This window comes from Saccopteryx bilineata, chromosome 4 (assembly GCF_036850765.1).
Source record: "Saccopteryx bilineata isolate mSacBil1 chromosome 4, mSacBil1_pri_phased_curated, whole genome shotgun sequence".
NCBI lineage: Eukaryota > Metazoa > Chordata > Mammalia > Chiroptera > Emballonuridae > Saccopteryx > Saccopteryx bilineata.
The window spans coordinates 287,593,237-287,612,596 of NC_089493.1; the positions used below are offsets into that span (position 1 = coordinate 287,593,237).

General features: G+C 48.9%; 1 protein-coding gene across 2 annotated transcripts in view; it reads left to right on the forward strand.

Moving 5' to 3' along the window:
- The window catches only part of PDPK1 (3-phosphoinositide dependent protein kinase 1), a 79,283-nt gene that overhangs the window by 37,859 nt on the left and 22,064 nt on the right, over positions 1-19,360 (forward strand). For both annotated transcript variants that reach the window (XM_066275189.1, XM_066275190.1), the window contains 5 exons: positions 438-480; positions 761-898; positions 6,244-6,388; positions 9,372-9,469; positions 15,843-15,918. In XM_066275189.1, coding sequence (XP_066131286.1) covers positions 438-480; positions 761-898; positions 6,244-6,388; positions 9,372-9,469; positions 15,843-15,918 — 500 coding nt within the window. The remainder of the gene's footprint in view (positions 1-437; positions 481-760; positions 899-6,243; positions 6,389-9,371; positions 9,470-15,842; positions 15,919-19,360) is intronic.

The following is a 19,360-nucleotide window of genomic DNA, read 5'->3' on the forward strand; positions in this document are numbered from 1 at the left end:
GAGAGGGATAGATAGGGACAGACAGACAGGAACGCAGAGAGATGAGAGAAGCATCAATCATCAGTTTTTCGTTGCGACACCTTAGTTGTTCATTGACTGCTTTCTCATATGTGCCTTGACCATGGGCCTTCAGCAGACCGAGTAACCCCTTGCTCAAGCCAGCAACCTTGGGTCCAAGCTGGTGAACTTTGCTCAAACCAGATGAGCCCATGCTCAAGCTGGTGACCTTGGGGTCTCGAACCCAGGTCCTCGGCATCCCAGTCCAACGCTCTATCCACTGCGCCACCGCCTGATCAGACAGGACCAATAATATTTAAATGTAATTTTATAGTAGGGGATGGGTAGTCTGTGTGATTGGTTGTGGGGTAACTTGTGAGACTCGATGGCCTGGTTACATTTGGTGTTTTTTCTCTTTCCCCCTTTTCTTCCTAAAATAGGTTGTCCTGGCCCGAGAACTGGCAACCTCAAGGGAATATGCTAGTAAGTACTGACTCCAGCAAGCTGTCTGGGCTGCAGGTATAGCACAATTCTAGGCACAAAGCTACCCAGCTACCCAGCTGCCCAGTGCTTGGGGGTTTCTGTGCTGATTTTAGAGGGTAGGATACTTTTGGTCTGTTTTTGAAACCATGAAGGTGGTGGCTGCATTATGTGAAAAACTTTTAATTTATACCAGTAATCGTTATAAGTTATATCTTTAGTATTTTGGGGTTTTTCTTTTACCATTTCAAATCGTAGTAATTCACTTCTCTCTTACCTTAAGTTAAAATTCTAGAGAAACGTCACATTATCAAAGAGAACAAGGTCCCGTATGTAACCAGAGAAAGAGACGTGATGTCGCGCCTGGATCACCCCTTCTTTGTTAAACTTTACTTCACGTTTCAGGATGATGAAAAGCTGTGTATCCTTTGAATAGTCAAAGTGTTCTGAAAATACAGAGTGGCCCCTTATTATTTTGGCACTGTGACACCATTGTTGTTTTTGCAAGTAGCCCCTTGTCCTGGAAGGGAAAAGGGCTATCTATTCTAAATTCACAGCATGGCTTGGGCCCCTGGAATTACTTCAAAGAGAACCATCACAAACATATTTAGATTTTTTAAAATTGATAAGCATTGTATTTAAATGATCGTTATTATTTTAACCCCATGGTTGCTACACATTTATTCAAAGTCTTCCCTCTTTAACCAGTGTCCTTGGAGTATCTATCAAGTCCTATGTCAGAGCAGGGAGGTGAGAGAGGAAGAATCAGCTTGGGGACCTGGGGCTTCTCTAAGGTGGGCACTTATATCTCCCCTCTTTGGCTCGGGCACGTGGCGTTTGGTTGGAAGGGACATCTTTTCCGGGCTCAGCCCCAGATGAGAAGTTCAGGGGCGACGCACAGGAGCCCAAACTCTTACTCCCTGTACCTAGGTGCTGTCCCTCCCTGGAGTCTTCTCTCTCTGTCTGTTTCTGTCTGATCACCCAGGGCTCCTGGCTTCCCACAACTGTGCAGCTGCATCTCCGGCAGACACGTCATACCCGCTGATTCTTCGCTTTATCTGAGGGCACCGTGGCAGTCAGGATGGGCCACATATCTGTGTCCCGCTGCTTCTCTCTGGGCCTCCCTATAGTGCAGCCAGACCAGCCGGTTTCTCCTCACTCCTCAGTCCCATTCCTGTATTTGTTCTTCCAAACCAAGACTTCCCTAGTTTGCCTGGTGACTCTCTTCTTAATCCCAGCAAATGTTCTTGGTTTCTGCTTGACCAAGAGAGGTTAGACTGCCAAATGAGTTGGTTCAGAGCTTGTTCAAACCTTGGTCTTGGCACCTGTTCTTCCTGTCCTCAAGGTATCCAGAGCCCCTCCCCCTCACCATGCCACTTGCAAAGCTGTCCAGTGTCCGAGGGTTTGCCTCTCCCATCTTCCATCAGTTCAGGCTTCCTTTCCCTCTCTCCTTTCTACACATAAATTCCTCGGGGTTAAAACTTTGCTCAATTCTGTTTCCCCTTTACTACCTTTTTCTGTCAGCGGAATTTGTTCTTTTGTTTATTGAGAAGTTCTTGCTGAGTGCTAGGTGATGGGAATGTTCTGATAAAGTGAGGGCTCTGCCTTCATGGCATGGACCTTAGATTTCCATGCAGAAGTAAGGTGACACAGGTGGTCAACTGCCAAGGGACTGAGGGTAGTAAAGCCAGCTAGGGAGTGTTGGTGCATGCTACTTACTGTTTTAGCTTGGTGGTCTGAGTTGACAGTGTCAGGCAGAGACCTGGACAGAGTGAGGACAGGAACGCATATGTGCAGGTGGAGCAGAAAGGCTGGGCATGGGTCAGTTCTTTGAGCTTCAGAGGCCTGGTGAGAATTTTGGATTTTCTTCTAAGTGTGGTGGGGAGCCCAGGAGGATCCCTAGCAGCACAGCCATTCACTCTGGCTGCTGCTTCAGTGAGGGATCTAATGAGCGAATAGGCGAGAGAGAATGAGTTCAGGGTGGCTCTTGTGTGTGGACCTCAGAACCTGGGTGTGCAGTAGTTCTGTAATTGAGCTGGAGAAGATTGGAGAGAGAGCAGGGCAGGAGATGTCGCATTGGCATTGGACACATTCGTTGGTACTCACTACTGGAGGGCCAAGTGGGCTGCTGGGTGGTGGCCAGAGCTCAGGGAGGGGGCAGGACTGCTGGAGCAGCCACTGGAAGGCACTCAGCAGTGGGAGAGGTCCGAGGCCGGGTCTTGGTCACCCCCATACACAGAAATTAACACGTGGAAGGGACCCTACTAGAAAGCTGGGGAGGGGGTGTTATTGACAGGGGTTTGAGAGGACAGAGAGACCCAGGGGCCACAGGATCAAATGATTTCTGAGGGAGGGTGCTACAGCCTGGCCGGACGCTGCAAGGGTCAAGGGCATGAGGCCTGGGCCTGACCTATGGGTTGGCTCTCGTGCCAGCTGTTGTTGACAGTGGCAGTTTAGAAATGGCAGGAGGGTCTGAGAGGTCTGGAAGTGCAGACAGTGCACAGGGCAGTTCTTCCCAGTGGATTTGCTATAAAGGGGAACAGTAAAGTGGTCTAGTAGCTAAGGGCATGTGGGGTGGGAGGGGGGTTCCTTCTTGGTGTTTTAGGTGTCACAGGATGTTTGTTTCAACGCCTGGCTCCGGCATCACTCCTGGTACGCACCTCTCTGCTGTCATGCCATGCAGCAGCCATTAGTGGTCTTCTGTGGACATTGAAGGGTCCTCTTCACGTCTGCTCTGTGTCTTTCACCTCTGAGGCCACCTTGACCCCTTGCTCCTCATGCTCTCTGGGACCCATGTGGCTGTGCTCCTCCTGGAGCCTGTGGGATCTCTTGCTGCCAGATTTTCTGGAGGCCCGGGCCTGGGCGTCTTGTAGGACCCATGGGACAATGTGTCTTGTTGGTTGGGAGGCTCCAGCAGATCACACATGCTTGGCTTCTTCTCCAAAGGTCACGTGCAGAGGGATTAAGTAGCTCAGAGTGAGCTTGCTGTCTAATTTTAGACAGGATTGGCCAGAGCAGGGTAGATGTGGGGAGACTCGAGGTCTATGGCCAGCGGTAACTTTTGCTCTTAAATGTTAAGGCAGGCCCTGGCCGGTTGGCTCAGCGGTAGAGCGTTGGCCTGGCACGTGGGGGACCCGGGTTCGATTCCCGGCCAGGGCACATAGGAGAAGCGCCCATTTGCTTCTCCACCCCCCCCCACCCCCTCCTTCCTCTCTGTCTCTCTCTTCCCTTCCTGCAGCCAAGGCTCCATTGGAGCAAAGATGGCCCGGGCGCTGGGGATGGCTCCTTGGCCTCTGCCCCAGGCGCTAGAGTGGCTCTGGTCGCGGCAGAGCGACGCCCCGGAGGGGCAGAGCATCGCCCCCTGGTGGGCAGAGCGTCGCCCCCTGGTGGGCGTGCCGGGTGGATCCCGGTCGGGCGCATGCGGGAGTCTGTCTGACTGTCTCTCCCCGTTTCCACGTTTCCAGCTTCAGAAAAATACAAAAAAAAAAAAAAAAAAAATGTTAAGGCAAATTCCAGCGCCCGTGAAGGCTGTGAGGACTTGCTTTACCTTTGACAGGAGTGAAAACAGGGACTTCTTCCCCAGTTGAAATCCTTAGTGGCATATGTTGTATTGAGAGAGAAAGAAAAGGAAAGTCTCTGCTTGAAGAAAAGCCCCAATGTGAACACCATACTCCCTTTAGCCGATTGCAGGGGCAAACTCCCCTCAAGACAGGTGAGACACAGCCTGGGGACACACCTGTGGCGGCCTGGAAACCAGTGCTCTGGAGGTTTAGCCTGACCAGACTCAGTCTCTGCTCTCAGGAAGGTTAGCCGAGCACCAAGACACTGCTGAGCACAACCCCAGCCTTACCCCCAGGGCGCAGTGCGAGGCTGAGAGCTGAAGCCCCGGCATCAGCAAGGACGCCTCTCCTCCTGCGAGGATGAAGGCTGAGGGCTTTTAGAGCCCATTTCTTGGCTAGCCTGCATTCTTCCTTCCTTCTCCACATGCTCAAGATGACTTGCAGCATGGGGACGGGAGCAGTGCACCTGCGCACAAGGAGGCTGGGCTCCAACCCTGTCCTTTGGCTCTGTGACTTTGAGTTAGCTGAGTTGCTTAGCCTGTCTGGGCCAGGTTCCTCTGTAAAGTGCAGACGTTGGGCTCACCAGGCTCTGCTGTAGGCCTGGTCTGTGCTCATCCTGCCAGGAATGTATCCACTCCCTGTGCTACAGTAGACGACTGGTCAGTGCCCTCGGGCATAGGCTATGCTGAGGGAGGCAGGAACATTACAGGGTGGGAAATGCACCAGTAAGTTCTGAAAAAGTGCTTTTGGAGGATGAGAAATGTGTGGTTGGAGGGAATGTGGGCTTGGAGCTGTGATCCTCAACATCTGTCGTATTCAAAACCTGTCAGTCACCTTTGCTTCATTGCTGAGCAGAGAACTGAAAGTACTTGTCACATAGGAAGTCGGAACTAAGAGAACAGTCAGATAAGGGGCAGAACTCATGAAGCAGGAAAAGGCGCTGTGCCTGTTCTCTTGGCCAAGCCTCTGTGGGCTGTAGGCTCCTGGGAGACAGCATTCCTAGCTGGCAAAGCTCCTTGGCTAGTTCAGGTGGGGTCACCTGCCCAGGCAGTGCTGAGCTCCTGCTTGGGGTCGGGCGGGCCAAAGTCTGCAGCCTTCCTTCTGGAGGTGGCAGAGCAGGGCAGAGGAGAGGGGCCTGGCTGCGACCCTTTGCATTCCCTGGAAGTGAGGTTTGTTATTTGCCTCGGGTTCCTATTAAACATCCTAGTTGGAAGGGCTTGGGTGGCCACAGGTAGAGATGGTTCCGGGGCTGGTTTGGGCAGCCTTGGTGAGTGGTCCCTTCCTCCGGTCCCTCCCTTCTCACTGTACTGCAGCTTCAGGCTTTTACTTGGTGGAAGATGGCAGTGCCATGGCAGATAAGCGAGATGGGACACCCTGAGCACAGACTAGCCTCTTCCTGCCCCTGGCTGCCAGCAGATACCTGTAGATTTCCATTAGTAGGCAGATGTTTGCTGCGTCTAGGAGGAAGCAGTTATATGGGATCCATTTATTTTTGCAAGCATTAGTCCTCTCTGGAAAAAGGAGAATAGAAATAAAACAAACCACAAATCACACTGTCCAAACGAGAGATGACTATGTTCCTCGAGTCTCCCCAGTGGGTCACCAGCAGATGAATTGAATCAAGAAGTTAATAAAATGGCATTTCTCTTAATAAACTTGTCACTTTATACTTAAAAAGGAGCATTCATTTGAGAAACCTTTACATGAATTGACCCCTAGTACAGCATGTGGAATGCAGCTGGTGCTCAGTAAATGTGTACAGCCTGTGCAGGTGTGGGGGCTAGATTGCAATGGAGGCACTCTCCCCCCTCCCCCTCTCCCTCCCCTCCCCCCTCCCCCTCCCTCTCTGGGCCCCAGTGCACACACCATAACTGAAACCTTCAAAGAGGCATTTGACTACCATCTCTGGCAGCTTCTCTTCACTGGCCCACAGGGGCCTTCTGAGGCCAGTGGGGTCCAGGAGAGGCACTTGTGCCATTGTGTTCTGGATGGGAAATTTCCCCTGGGGCTTCGCCCTGGAGCTGGGGTCTAGAATTCCCATTGGCCATGGGTCTGACTCTGGCAGAGTTTGACTCTAAGAGGGGCAGTGGTCTTGGCCCATAGGTACCTTCAGTTTTCATTAATTTAAAAAATTTCTATTGGGTTGTTAAGCTTAATTTTTTTAAAAAATAACTTTTGCATTCTTCCTTAACTGTGCAATATTTAGATTTTGGGCTTAGTTATGCCAAAAATGGAGAACTGCTTAAATACATTCGCAAAATTGGTTCGTTCGATGAGACGTGCACGCGATTTTACACGGCCGAGATGGTGTCTGCTCTAGAATACTTGCACGGCAGGGGCATCATTCACAGGTACCTAGCTGAGGACAGGACTCTGCTCTCAGCGCGGGTCAGCTCTGGTTTGTTTAAGGGAGGGTGGGATGCCTCATGTGAGAACTAAGAAGAGTTCACACGACCCTGACATTGAGAGCCTCAAGACCTTTAACTTCAGATAAAATTCCTCTTTTATCTTTTTTTGCCAGGCTAACAGTTTTCTTAGCCATCTTGACTGCTGCTTTTGTCACTTGTAGCTTTTGCGTGTTCTTCTGGTGTCATTTTCCATGACTTTCTGATAGAGTCAAATTGAAAGTATTCAAATAAGCTATTTTTAGCCCTGACTGGACCTCAGTTGGTTAGTGTTGTTCAGATACACTAAGATTGCAGGTTCAATCCCTGGTCAGGGCACACACAAGAATCAACTAATGAATGCTTGAAAAGTAGAACAAGAAATTAATGTTTTTCTCTTTCTTTCCTCCTTCTCTCTAAAATCAATCAAAAAATCAAATAAGCTCTTTTTTTTTAACTGACTTCTTAAAATTATAGTAAGCCGTCCCTGGCCGGTTGGCTCAGTGGTAGAGCATCGTCCAGGTGTGTGGAAGTCCCGGGTTTGATTCCCAGTCAGGGCACACAGGAGAAGCGCCCATCTGCTTCTCCACCCCTCCCCCTCTCCTTCCTCTCTGTCTCTCTCTTCTCCTCCCACAGCCAAGGCTCCATTGGGGCAAAGTTGGCCCAGGCACTGAGGATGGCTCCATGGCTTCCACCTCAGGCACTAGAATGGCTCCTGTGGCAACGGAGCAATGCCCCAGATGGGCAGAGCATCGCCCCCTGGTGGGCATGCCAGGTGGATCCTGGTGGGGCACATGCGAGAGTCTGTCTGACTACCTTCCCACTTCTAACTTCCGGGGGAAAAAAATAATAATAAATTGGGTTAAGCCCTGGCCAGGTGGCTCAGTGAATGAAGCATTGTCCCAGCACGCTGAGGTCTTGTGTTTGATCCTTGGTCGGGGCATGTATGAGAAGCAATCAACAAGTGAGTGCACAGCTAAATGAAAGACTACATGGAAAAGTGAATTAATGCTTCTCTCTCTCTCTCTCTCTCTCTCTCTCTCTCTCCATCGCCTTCCCTCCCTCCTCCCCCCCTTCTCAAATCAGTGGAAAAAATTCTTAAACAGAATATTGCATACTGACTGAATTACCTTTTATCTTTTTTAGCAGGAGTTGGGGACAGACAGGAAGGGAGAGAGATGAGAAGCATCAACTCGTGGTTGTGGCACCTTAGTTGTTCATTGATTGCTTTCTCATATGTGCCTTAACCAGGGGGCTCCAGCCGAACCAGTGACCCCTTGCTCAAGCCAGCGACCTTGAGCTCAAGCCACCGACCTAGGGCTTCAAGCCAGTGACCTTTGAGCTCAAGCCAGTGACCATAGGGTCATGCCTATGATCCCATACTTAAGCCACTGACCCCACGTTCGAGCTGGTGAGTCCATGCTCAAGCCAGATGAGCCTGCGCTTAAGCTGGTGACCTCAGGGTTTGAATTTGGGTCCTCAGCATCCCAGGTCAACGGTCTTATCCACTGAGCCACCACTTAGGCCTGACTGAATTACTTTTTAAAAATTGTAGTAGTCCCTGGCAGGTTAACTCAGTGGTAGAGCATTGGTCTGGTGTGTGGGATGTCCTGGGTTCAATTTCCGGTCAGAGCACACAGGAGAAGCAACCATCTGCTTCTCCAGCAACTCCACCTCCGTCTTTCTCTTCCCCTCTCCTGCAGCCATGGCTCAATTGGTTTGAGCACATCAACCCTGGGCACTGAGGATGGTCTGTGGAGCCTCTGCCTCAGGAGGTAAAAATAGTTCGGTTGTGAGCATGGCCCCAGATGGGCAGAGAACCAACCCCCATGGGGTTGCTGGATAGATCCTGGTCAGGGCGTATGTGGGAATCTGCCTTTTTTATCTCCCCACCTCTCACTTGAAAAAGAAGAAAAAAAAGGATGTGGTAAAATAGACACTTTTTTTTCTTTTTCATTTTTTCCGAAGCTGGAAACGGGGAGGCATTCAGACAGACTCCCTCATGCGCCTGACTGGGATCCACCCGGCATGCCCACCAGGGGGCGATGCTTTGCCCATCTTGGGGCATCGCTGTGTTGCATCCAGAGCCATTCTAGCACCTGAGGCAGAGGCCACAGAGCCATCCCCAGCGCCTAGGCCATCTTTGCTCCAATGGAGCCTCACTGCGGGAGGGGAAGAGAGAGACAGAGAGGAAGGAGAGGGGGAGGAGTGGAGAAGCAAATGGGCGCCTCTCCTGTGTGCCCTGGCCAGGAATCGAACCCGGGACTCCTGCACGCCAGGCCGACGCTCTACCGCTGAGCCAACCGGCCAGGGCCAAGATTTATCATTTTAATAATTTTTTTGTTTTATTGAGAAACAAGTAACATGCATCACTGTATAAATTTAAGTTGTACAGCATGATGGTTTGATTTACATGTATTATGAAATGATTACCACAGTAGGTTTATAAGCTTATTTTATGGATTAAAAATGATAGATACTACTTCAGTAAAAAGTTTATTAATAATAGATGCAGAACCTGATCAGGCAGTAGCACAATGGATAGAGGATTGGCCTGGGACACAGGACCTAAGTTCGAAACCCCATGGTCGCTGGCTTGAGCAAGGGATCACTGGCTTGGCTGGAGCCCCTGGTCAAGGCACATATGAGAAAGCAATCAATGAACAACTAAAGTGCCGCAGCTATGAGCTGATGCTTTTAATCTCTCTACCTTCCTGTCTATCTGTCTCTGTCACTAAAAAAAAAATGCAGTTAGGAAGGGATATAATATGTCTTCATTATATGCAGTTGATATTTGTTCAGTGTAAACTTTAGACTTACATTTTTGGTGGTTAATCTGTAAAGCTAAGACTTAACCAGTTCATTTTGTTTTCAGCAAAATTTAGAGTATGTGTGTAATAAGTTACTCTTTTAAATATTTATTTCAAATGTAAAAAATCTGCTTTCACAGGGACCTGAAACCAGAAAATATTTTGTTAAATGAAGATATGCACATACAGATCACAGATTTTGGAACAGCAAAAGTATTATCCCCAGAGAGTAAACAAGGTGGGTGAGTGCTTTATTTCCAGCTTAGTGTATAGATCAAAAACACCTCTTGTCAGTGAGATGAATTTCATTGTGTTCATCAGAGTGACAGATGTTTGTTACATCTGTGCTGATTGTGAAATGGGTGCTTGAGCATTCACAGCGGGAGCTGTGTGCCTGCACTAGTGGGTGGCGGGAGGGCCTTCCTAGGCCGCCTGAGGATTGGTCCTCCCGGCCTTGAGTGGGGGGTATTAGGTCACTGGGCCTTCTTTACATGTTGTCACAGGTCCCTGAAGTGTCCTGTGGCTCAGCCTCCCTAGTCTTAGAGGGGCAAGGATGCCACAGTTATTCCTGGTCTCCCATGCAGGAATGTGGGATCCGTGTGGCAGCTCTCCGCTCTTCCTTTTAGTAGTGCAGGCTGTGACGGGCGGGAGGGGCACTGTCCCTGTATTCCAGTGCCCGCTGGCTTTCTCCCCACCTTCTGTGTGCAGCTGCCAGTGGTGGCCTAGGCACTCCCATAGTGAGGTTCTACAGAATCACACAGCAGAGCCTGATTTTTACTTGCTGGTCAAGTGCATGTTTCAGATTGCAAAGTGTCCTAATCACTGTTCCCTAGGGTGACCACTAGTATTGGATTATGTATTATGACAGCTCTGTAACCATAGCAGGACTTGCTAACTTGGGACAGAAGAGTGTACTGGGTGTCCTGGCTAGGCATGGACCATCTCAGCAGGGGCTCTTGCAGCCCTTCAGGTGTTTGTTGGATGGAAATCAAACTGGAAATATAAAGAATGGCAGTTTTACTTCTGAAAAGTGTTGGCATAGAGAAAAGATAGAGCCTTTAATGGTGATCTGGGGTTTTTTTTGTTGGTTTTTTTGGGGGCTTTTTTTTGGTGATTTTTACAGGGGCAGAGAGAGAGTCAGAGAGAGGAATAGATAGGGACAGACATACATGAACGGAGAGAGATGAGAAGCATCAATCATTAGTTTTTCATTGTGGCACCTTAGTTGTTCATTGATTGATTTCTCATATGTGCCTTGACCGTGGGCCTTCAGCAGACTGAGTAACCAACCCCTTGCTCAAGCCAGTGACCTTGGGTCCAAGCTGGTGAGTTTTGCTCAAACCAGATGAGCCCGCACCAAGCTGGTGACCTCGGGGTCTCGAACCTGCGTCCTCCGCATCCCAGTCCAACGCTCTAACCCCTGCGCCACCGCCTGGTCAGGCTAATGGTGATGTTTGAGGGAAGTTGGGAACCACTGTACAAATTAATATGTGACCTTGAAAATGAACTTTGGGGCCCTGGCCGGTTGGCTCAGTGGTAGAGTGTCGGCCTGGCGTGCAGGAGTCCCGGATTTGATTCCTGGCCAGGGCACACAGGAAAAGCGCCCATCTGCTTCTCCACCCCTCCCCCTCTCCTTCCTCTCTGTCTCTCTCTTCCCCTCCCACAGCCAAGGCTCCATTGGAGCAAAGTTGGCCCAGGCACTGAGGATGGCTCCATGGCCTCTGCCTCAGGCGCCAGAATGGCTCTGGTTGCAACAGAGCAACGCCCCAGATGGGCAGAGCATCGCCCCCTGGTGGGCATGGTGGGTGGATCCCGGGGGGGCTCATGCAGGAGTCTGTCTGACTGCCTCCCCGTTTCCAACTTCAGAAAAATACCAAAAAAAAAAAAAAAAAGAAAATGAACTTTGGGTCTGAGACAGTTGTGACTGTCAGAGCCACCCTGACCCAAGAGGCTGTTGCAGGGACCTCCATATAGTGCACGTACCTCTCTGCCATAAGAGGGGGATCTTATGAAAAGAATTTGGGCTAACGGATATGCTGGGCATGAGGACAGAGTTTGTTTGCAGAGAAAAGTTCACTTAAGCATTCATTTCACTGTTGTTGCTGGCTTGTGGAAAAGGGAAACTGAGCACCACGTAGTGGTGGGGAGAAGCTTGGCTTTTCAGAAAGCACTCTAGTTCAGCTAGGCGGGCCTCCTCTGTCTTGGGCTTGAATTGGGCTGGATTAGCAGCATTTTGTGCAGCCACTGGACTGACCCCTGGGGTCCACTCATCCCAGCCAAACATGGGTGGAGACATAAGCGTGTGCTGCTGGGGGGCACCTGGTGAGCCTGGCTGGGCCTCCCTGGGTTTCCTTCTGCAGGGTGCTTTTTTTTTCAAGTGTTTTTCCAGTCCCCATGTTTTCAAATGGAAGGTTGTTGTGAAGATTCTTGTTAATATTCAGTTAGTGCTTTAATCTCTGCATTAACACTCACTGAGTTACCAAGACAGTGTCTTAGATTGGGGAACTTCTCTAAGATTCTTAAATCCTTTTGGGAGCTGAAACAAAACTTGCAATTATGGAAGATGCTCTTATTTCTCAACGAGCCTTAGTCCTGGCCTCCTTACCTGCTTTTTGTAGCTCCCTTTCCCTCCTTCCCACAGTGGCATCAAAGAATGGGGGTGGCCTCCCACCTAAGATGCACAAAGCCAGGGAAGTCCTGCTAGCACTTGTGAGTTGCTCCAAAACCTTGATCTATTCAGCCCATGCCTCTTGCGTAGTAACATTTTATTGGCCAGTAATCAGGTATTTGTAGACATGGTATAACCCATACCCTAGCATTGTCCATGATAGAAGTGAAGCGAACAAGAATCTTCACATCCCTGAATGTTCGTTAGGCTGCTCATCACCTCCTGTGACTTCTGCCATCGTCGTCCCCCCCCCCCACCAGACAACCTTGGGCACCGCCCCCTTCAGAACCTACTGTTTCTTCTTCCTTCATGTAGAGTCCCTTCAGAATCTGATATTTGGCACAGGCTAGTCCTGTTGTCCTGTAGCCATTGAAAAAACAAAAGCAGTTAAAAGCATTGGTGAATGAAATAAACTTCCTTTTCTTTCTTTCTGGAAGCAGGAGGCTAAAAGTCATTAACATTGTCAACCAGGGAGAGTTTCCCATGTATATGAATGAGTTGACTTTCTTTTTTCCTTCCTAGAGGAAAAGGATAAGACATATAATTATGTGAATGATTCATTTCAGCAATTTACTCTCATTTTCTGTTTGAAGTATTTCAAAATTTATTTTTGTATTAGCTTTTTTAAAAAAACGTTTGTGCAGAGATGGTTTCCTAAAAACATCTTAAAGCCTCCAGAAGGAAAGTGTTGGTGGGAGCTCAGGTTTAGCTGGGCCGGGTTTCATCTTCCTTCAAGCAGGAGGCAGGTTGTATGTCTTTACAGACCCTTGTCCCAGTGGGTTTCTCCAGCACGGGATGAGCCTGCATCTGTCCTGCTGTCAGTTGGGTTGAAGAGGCTTTTTTATAGATGCCTCTATCAGGTGAGGAATTTCCCTTCTGTTCCTATTTTATGTATTTTTATCATGAAGGAATGTTGGAGTTTTGTTAGGTGCTTTTTCTGCATCTGTTAAAGTGATTATGTGTTTTTTGTCCTTTATTCTTTTTTTTTTCCTTGTTTTTTTTAAGTAAGAGGAGGGGAGATAAAAAAAAAAAAAAAAGCCCTGGCCAGTTGGCTTAGTGGTAGAGCGTCATCCTGGCGTGCAGAAGTCCCGGTTTTTTTGTTTGTTTTATTTTGGTATTTTTCTGAAGTTGGAAACGGGGAGGCAGTCAGACAGACTCCCGCATGCGCCTGACCGGGATCCACTCAGCACGCTCACCAGGGGGCGATGCTCTGCCCATCCAGGGCGTCGTTCTATTGCGACCAGAGCCATTCTAGCGCCTGAGGCAGAGGTCACAGAGCCATCCTCAGTGCCCGGGCCAACTTTGCTCCAATGGAGCCTTGGCTGCGGGAGGGGAAGAGAAAGACAGAGAGGAAGGAGAGGGGGAGGGGTGGAGAAGCAGATGGGCGCTTCTCCTGTGTGCCTTGGCCAGGAATTGAACCCAGGACTCCTGCACGCCAGGCCGACGCTCTACCACTGAGCCAATCGGCCAGGGCCTGTGGAAGTCCTGGGTTTGATTCCCAGCCAGGGCACATAGGAGAAGCACCCATCTGCTTCTCCACCCCTCCCCCTCTCCTTCCTCTCTGTCTCTCTCTCTTCCCCTCCCGCAGCCGAGGCTCCATTGGAGCAAAGATGATCCGAGCACTGAGGATGGCTCCATGGCCTCTGCTTCAGGTGCTAGAGTGGCTCTGGTTGCAACAGAGCGACGCCCCGGATGGGCAGAGCATCGCCTCCTGGTGGGCGTGCCAGGTGGATCCCGGTCAGGCATATGCGGGAGTCTGTCTGACTGCCTCCCCGTTTCCAGCTTTAGAAAAATAAAAAATAAAAATAAAAAGAGGAGGGGAGATAGACTCCCACATGTGCCCTGACTGGGATCCACCCGGTAACCCTGGTCTGGGGCCGATGCTTAAATCCACTGAGCTACTCTTAGCACCTGAGGCTCACTCTTGGACCAGTTGAGCTATCCTCAGTGCCTAGCTGCAAGAGGGGAAGAGAAGCAAACGGTTGCTTCTCATGTGTGCCCTAACAGGGGATCAACCCAGGACTTCCATATGCCGGGCCAACACTGTCCACTGATCCAGCCAATGAGGGCCTTGTCCTTTCTTCTAGTGATCCAATGTACTACACTGATTGACCTCTTATTTTTTAAACATTTTACTTATTGATTTTAGAGAAAGGAGAGAGAGATAAGGAGGGGGAAGGAGTGGGAAATATCAACTCAGTGGTTGCTTCTCATATGTGTCTTGAACCTGCCAAACCTGGGGTTCTGAACCGGCGACCTCAGCATTCCAGGCTGACGCTTTATCCACTGTGCCACCACAGGTCAGGCCTACTTTATTTCTATATGTTGAATCACCCTTGCATTCCTGGGATATATCTCACAGATGCCTTTTTATGTGTTACAGTATTTCATTTTCTCATCTTCTAAGAGGTGACCGCATTTTGTGAATGTTAGCTGTGCTTCATGTGGGTTTAAGACACTGACAGTCTGCTCTTTTGGCTTGAATAGAGTGTGGGTGTCCCCTGACCTCAGGAACAGTTCTTTGGGTCCTTCCTTCCCCACCGGCATCTCAGAGTCTACCTTACACATCTGTGTTGCCAGAATGGTCCATGGTCCAGGATGCTGGTCACTTGTTTTGAACCACTTTGACAGCAACCCAGACCAAAAAACCTTTTCTTTCCCCTGACTACGTGGCCTACATGTGAGGGGGTTGGTGGCATCGAGGAGGCTGTGTTGGTCAGTGGTCAGTTCTGGGCCTTGCTCTCCAATAGCTGAAGCTTGACCTTCGGCTTATCTCTGAGCTTCCAGGGGAAGGTGACTAGAAGACTTCTATGGTTTTCTAATACTCTCTCTGGTGTCACATACAGAAGCCAGCCAGCCAGCCATGAGGTTGGAGAGGAGAAAATTACTAACCTTTCAGTGAAATCAAACATTTCAGTCATGAAGGTTGGCAGCAAATGTCTATGCTGGTGACACCGTGCCAGCTTGGAAGGTCACACATGGAAGGCAGGTTGCTGTGAGTGACATGCGGCCGTTCTCCTTAGAGAATTGATTTGCTCTTAGATGACGGGTGGCTCTCACACCAGAATCCATGAGCCTTCATCCTGTGGTCGTGGGGAAGGGTAAGAGCAGCTGTGTGGTCCCCAGTGTCAGAGGATGCCCCATGGCGGATGCCTCAGAAGCAGTGGTGGGGGGAGGCAGGCAGGCGGCTCGTGCCCATGGTTCTTTGTCAGGGATGCATGGCCACTGATCAGGTCCCCGAGGTCCCTGGGGTTACTGGGGTGACACGGGTGTCAGGGTCTCTCCTCTTTCTGGTGATGCATGGGTCCAGAGGGTCCTGCTGCCACCCAGGTCTGCAGTTAAACTTTGTGAACCTTGCTTCACACAGTTCAGTACTGGAGGTGGTAAGATGTTGTGGAGGGTCCCCAGCCAGGATGCATGAGTCTCATTTCCTGTATAGGCCCTGACCTCCCTGAGCAGTTTGTTACAAAGAGAAGGTATCCCTGCCCTGCACGCAGCCTGCAAGGGATCCAGTCCTTCCCTACGTTCCACGCAGGTTCACTGTGCACTTGCTGCATGTCTGAGGCTGTTGTAGGCACCATGGGCTCCTCGAGCTGCTCTAGCTAACACAATGCTGGGTGAGTGCTAGTCTATTGTCGGTGAGAGGCACCAGGGGAACATGAGGCACAGAGGAGGTCAGGAGGAGCTGCCCTGGTGGTCGGGGCAAGTGTCACTGAGCAGGCAACCTTTGAGCCAGCCCGCGGAGGAGAGGGTTTCAGAATGGGGTGTGCAGGCTGGGCCCTGGACAAGTAAGGCTCTTGGGATTGTACAGTCCAAACGACCAGTGCTGTGCAGACAGAAAGCTCCAGGTTATGCTTGTGTCAACCAGGACGTCCTGATAGATGGACGACTATGACTGTAAGTGCTTGGTGTCTCAGCATGACCATTGTCCTCTTCTCCTCAGCCAGGGCCAACTCGTTTGTGGGAACAGCCCAGTATGTTTCTCCCGAGCTGCTCACAGAGAAGTCGGCCTGTAAAAGGTAATCTTATTTCTTCTCACCCTTTTTTTGTTCCATAACTTTTTTCCTGTTTCCTAATTCTCTCTCTATATATTTTTTTAATTTAGAAAATTATATTTATAAGAGTACATAGGTTTTAGGTAAACATTTCTATAGCATTTGAACTGTTGTGTGCCCATCACCCAAAGGTCAAATCATTATGTCACCATATACATTTGTCCCTCTTTACTCTCCTTCCTCCACCTCCCTCCATAATTCTCTTTTTCTCTAATACAGTTTTTCATGTGAAATTAATAGTTAAGAGAGTACCTTCCATGGCCTTTATACTTGGAAGAAGTTAGCATTTTGCCTTTAATCAGTACCTTTCCTTTGATAACCCATGTGCTACTTTATTGTTACACTTTATACTTCCTGGGGCCATTGTTGCTTTATGCCTGGAGATTGGATCTTGTTCCCTTCCAACAGCTGTTCAGGGGGGAGAAGTGTGGCAGACTTCTGTATTATTTTACAAGGCTTCTTACTTGTCCCAGAGCCTGGGAATCCTTGGTGCCACCTCTGGCTCTGGTAGACTGGCATTGGTAGCAGCTACAGGTCAGCTTTTTAGCGTCTGGACTCAGCAGACTATGGGCCGAGGCCTAGAAAGCCGTGTGTGTGGGAGGAGACCGAGCCACTTTCCTGGCAGGCCCAGCCAGAACAAGCCGACCCTGCTCCATGCTCAGACCTGGGACAGGCCTGTCAGTGGCTGCAGGGTTGAGAGCCTTCTCAGGTGCAGAAGAAATTAGGGTGTGGAGGACACTGAGACTGGAGTTCTACTCACAAGAGCAGAAGTCTGAAGAGGGGAGAAGGGTCAGCAGCAGGGCCGTGGGGCTGTGGATGAAAGGGACTTGGGAGTGTTGGTGGCCCAGCGTGGGGAGAAGTCTGGGAGCTGTTTGCTAGGCCTGAGGCAGGTGGAATACTGAGAGGTGGCAATAGAATCTAGGGTTTCAGAGCTTGGGGAGTGGCTCCAGGTGGCAACAGGTTCTGTCATTAAAGCTTTTTCTTAAGATTCTTCCTGCCCTGGGCCAGCCACACATATGGTCTGCTGGCAGCCTCCCTTGAGTTGACAGAGGTCATAGGGTCAGTGACCTGGATTGGCAGGATGCAGGTGCCTTCCTAGAATAACAGGGTGACAGTGCCAGAGGCTACAGAGGAGTGAATGGTTCTGGGGACAGCAGCTCTGTGTTGAACATAACAGTTTTCAAAACATGCTGTAGGGGGCAGAAACACGGTGAAGGATGGAAGGATGCTCTGACAGATTACACTTGGGTCTCTAGGCTCTTTATATATGAGCTCTCACCAGGGCTAGATGCTACTGTAGCTCAGGTCTTCCTAGGTGGGGCAGGTCTCCCCAGAGGACATTTAGCTGTGTATAGACACAGTTTGGTGAGGGTTGGGAGAGAGTGTTATTCGTATCTGGTGGGTAGAGGCCATGAGTGCTGCTCAGCACCCTATAGTGCAGTGACATCCCCACAGCAAGGATGATTGGCCCCAGGCCTGACCAGTAGGGGTGCAGTAGATAGAGTGTTGAGGTCACCGGCTTGAGCATGGGGTCGCTGGCTTGAGCAATGGGTCACTAGCTTGGCTGGAACCCCCAGGCCAAGGCACATATGACAAAAAAATCAATGAACAACTAGATTGCCATAACTACAAGTTGATGCTCCTCATCTCTCTCTCTTTCCCTTCTTGTCTCTCTCTCTCAAAAAAAAAAAAAAGATTGGTCCCAGGTGTCTACACTGCTGAAGCTGAGACCCCCCCCTTCCAGTTGTGGGTGCATTGGTCAGATTCTCAGAGTGTATGTCCCTGCTGCCTAAGAACTAGCTTCTCAATTTTGAGTTTACTTTTAGCTTGAAGCAGTTCATTAGCACTGATAGGGGAAGATCTCCAAGCCATACTGAATGAGATAAGGAAGACACAGGATGAGTGCCTTCTGTGTGAAAATGGGAGGGAGACTATCTACCTGGATTTGTTTGTTCATGCATTTACAACTCTCTGGGAGGATATACAAGGAGTGGGTAACACTGGTGTGATGGTGAGGGAACAGGGTTGGGAGGGAGATAAAAAAGCATATCTTTTTATACTTTTTAATGTTTTTAACATAATATTCAAAAATAATTAAGATTTTTAGAATTATTTTAAAAGTGATAAATATTCATTGGAAAAAATTCTTAGATGAAAACACAGAAACACTCAAGCATCAGCTTCGCGTGTGGATGTACCGGGTTTGATTCTGGTCAGGGCATACAGGAGAAGCGCCCATTTGCTTCTCCACCCCTGCCCATCTCCCTGCCTCAGGCACTAAAAAAATGGCTCCATTCTTGAGCAATGCAACAACGCCCCAGAAGGGCAGAGCATCACCCCAGTGGGCTTGCCGGGTGATCCCGGTCCAGGCGCATGCAGGAGTCTATCTCTGCCTCCCCTCCTCTCACTAAAATAAAAATTAAAAAAACAAGCAAACATAAAAACACTCAGAGTCTCCAGTCTTCCTTACAGTCACAGATAATTGAGTTGGTATATCTTTCACAGTTATTTTTTCTATGGGTTTTATATATATTTATCTCATTTTATACTACTTGGAATCATAATAACCAGTTTTGAGTGTTTTTTGTTTTGTTTTTTAATTTTTCCAGTGATTTGAGTCAGGAGTGGAGAAGAGGGGAGAGAGAGAAGCAGTAACTTCTTTTATTTAGTTGTGCACTCATTGGTTGCATTGTCATGCCAGGATGATGCTCTATCTACTGCAACCTGGCCAGGGCCTTGAATGGTTATTTAATAACCATTAAATGTATAATGGTTATTATCTAATTATTAAGTATTTAATGGCTCATTATGTAATCCTTCTGATTATATAATGAGCATTTCACCATGTCACTAAAATTACTTGCAGTTATCTTTAATAGCTGTGTGGTTTTCTAACATATGATTTACTGATTTTCATCGGACTCTTTCGTTATCATTAGATGTTGAAGGGGTTTTGTGTATCCGACACTCTGGCCTGCTGTGCGCTGTATATTCTGTGCTTTGGGGCAGAAGGGCCTGCCTGCTTGTCTAGTGGGGGAGAGGGACTATCTGCCAGGTGGTGCCAGGGCTGCCCTAAGTTCCTCTTGAGCTTCAAGAAGTAGGATGATGTGGCCTACCTGAACGTTTAAAAACTCTTTGGTACATACTAGTTTCCAGAAATGTTATACTGGCTCCCCCTTTAATTTTCATTATATATATTTCTTTCTTTTCTTTTCTTTCTTTCTTTCTTTCTTTCTTTCTTTCTTTCTTTCTTTCTTTCTTTCTTTCTTTCTTTTACAGAGACAGAGAGTGAGTCAGAGAGAGGGATAGACAGGGACAGACAGACAGGAACGGAGAGAGATGAGAAACATCAATCATCAGTTTTTCATTGCGCGTTGCAACACCTTAGTTGTTCATTGATAGCTTT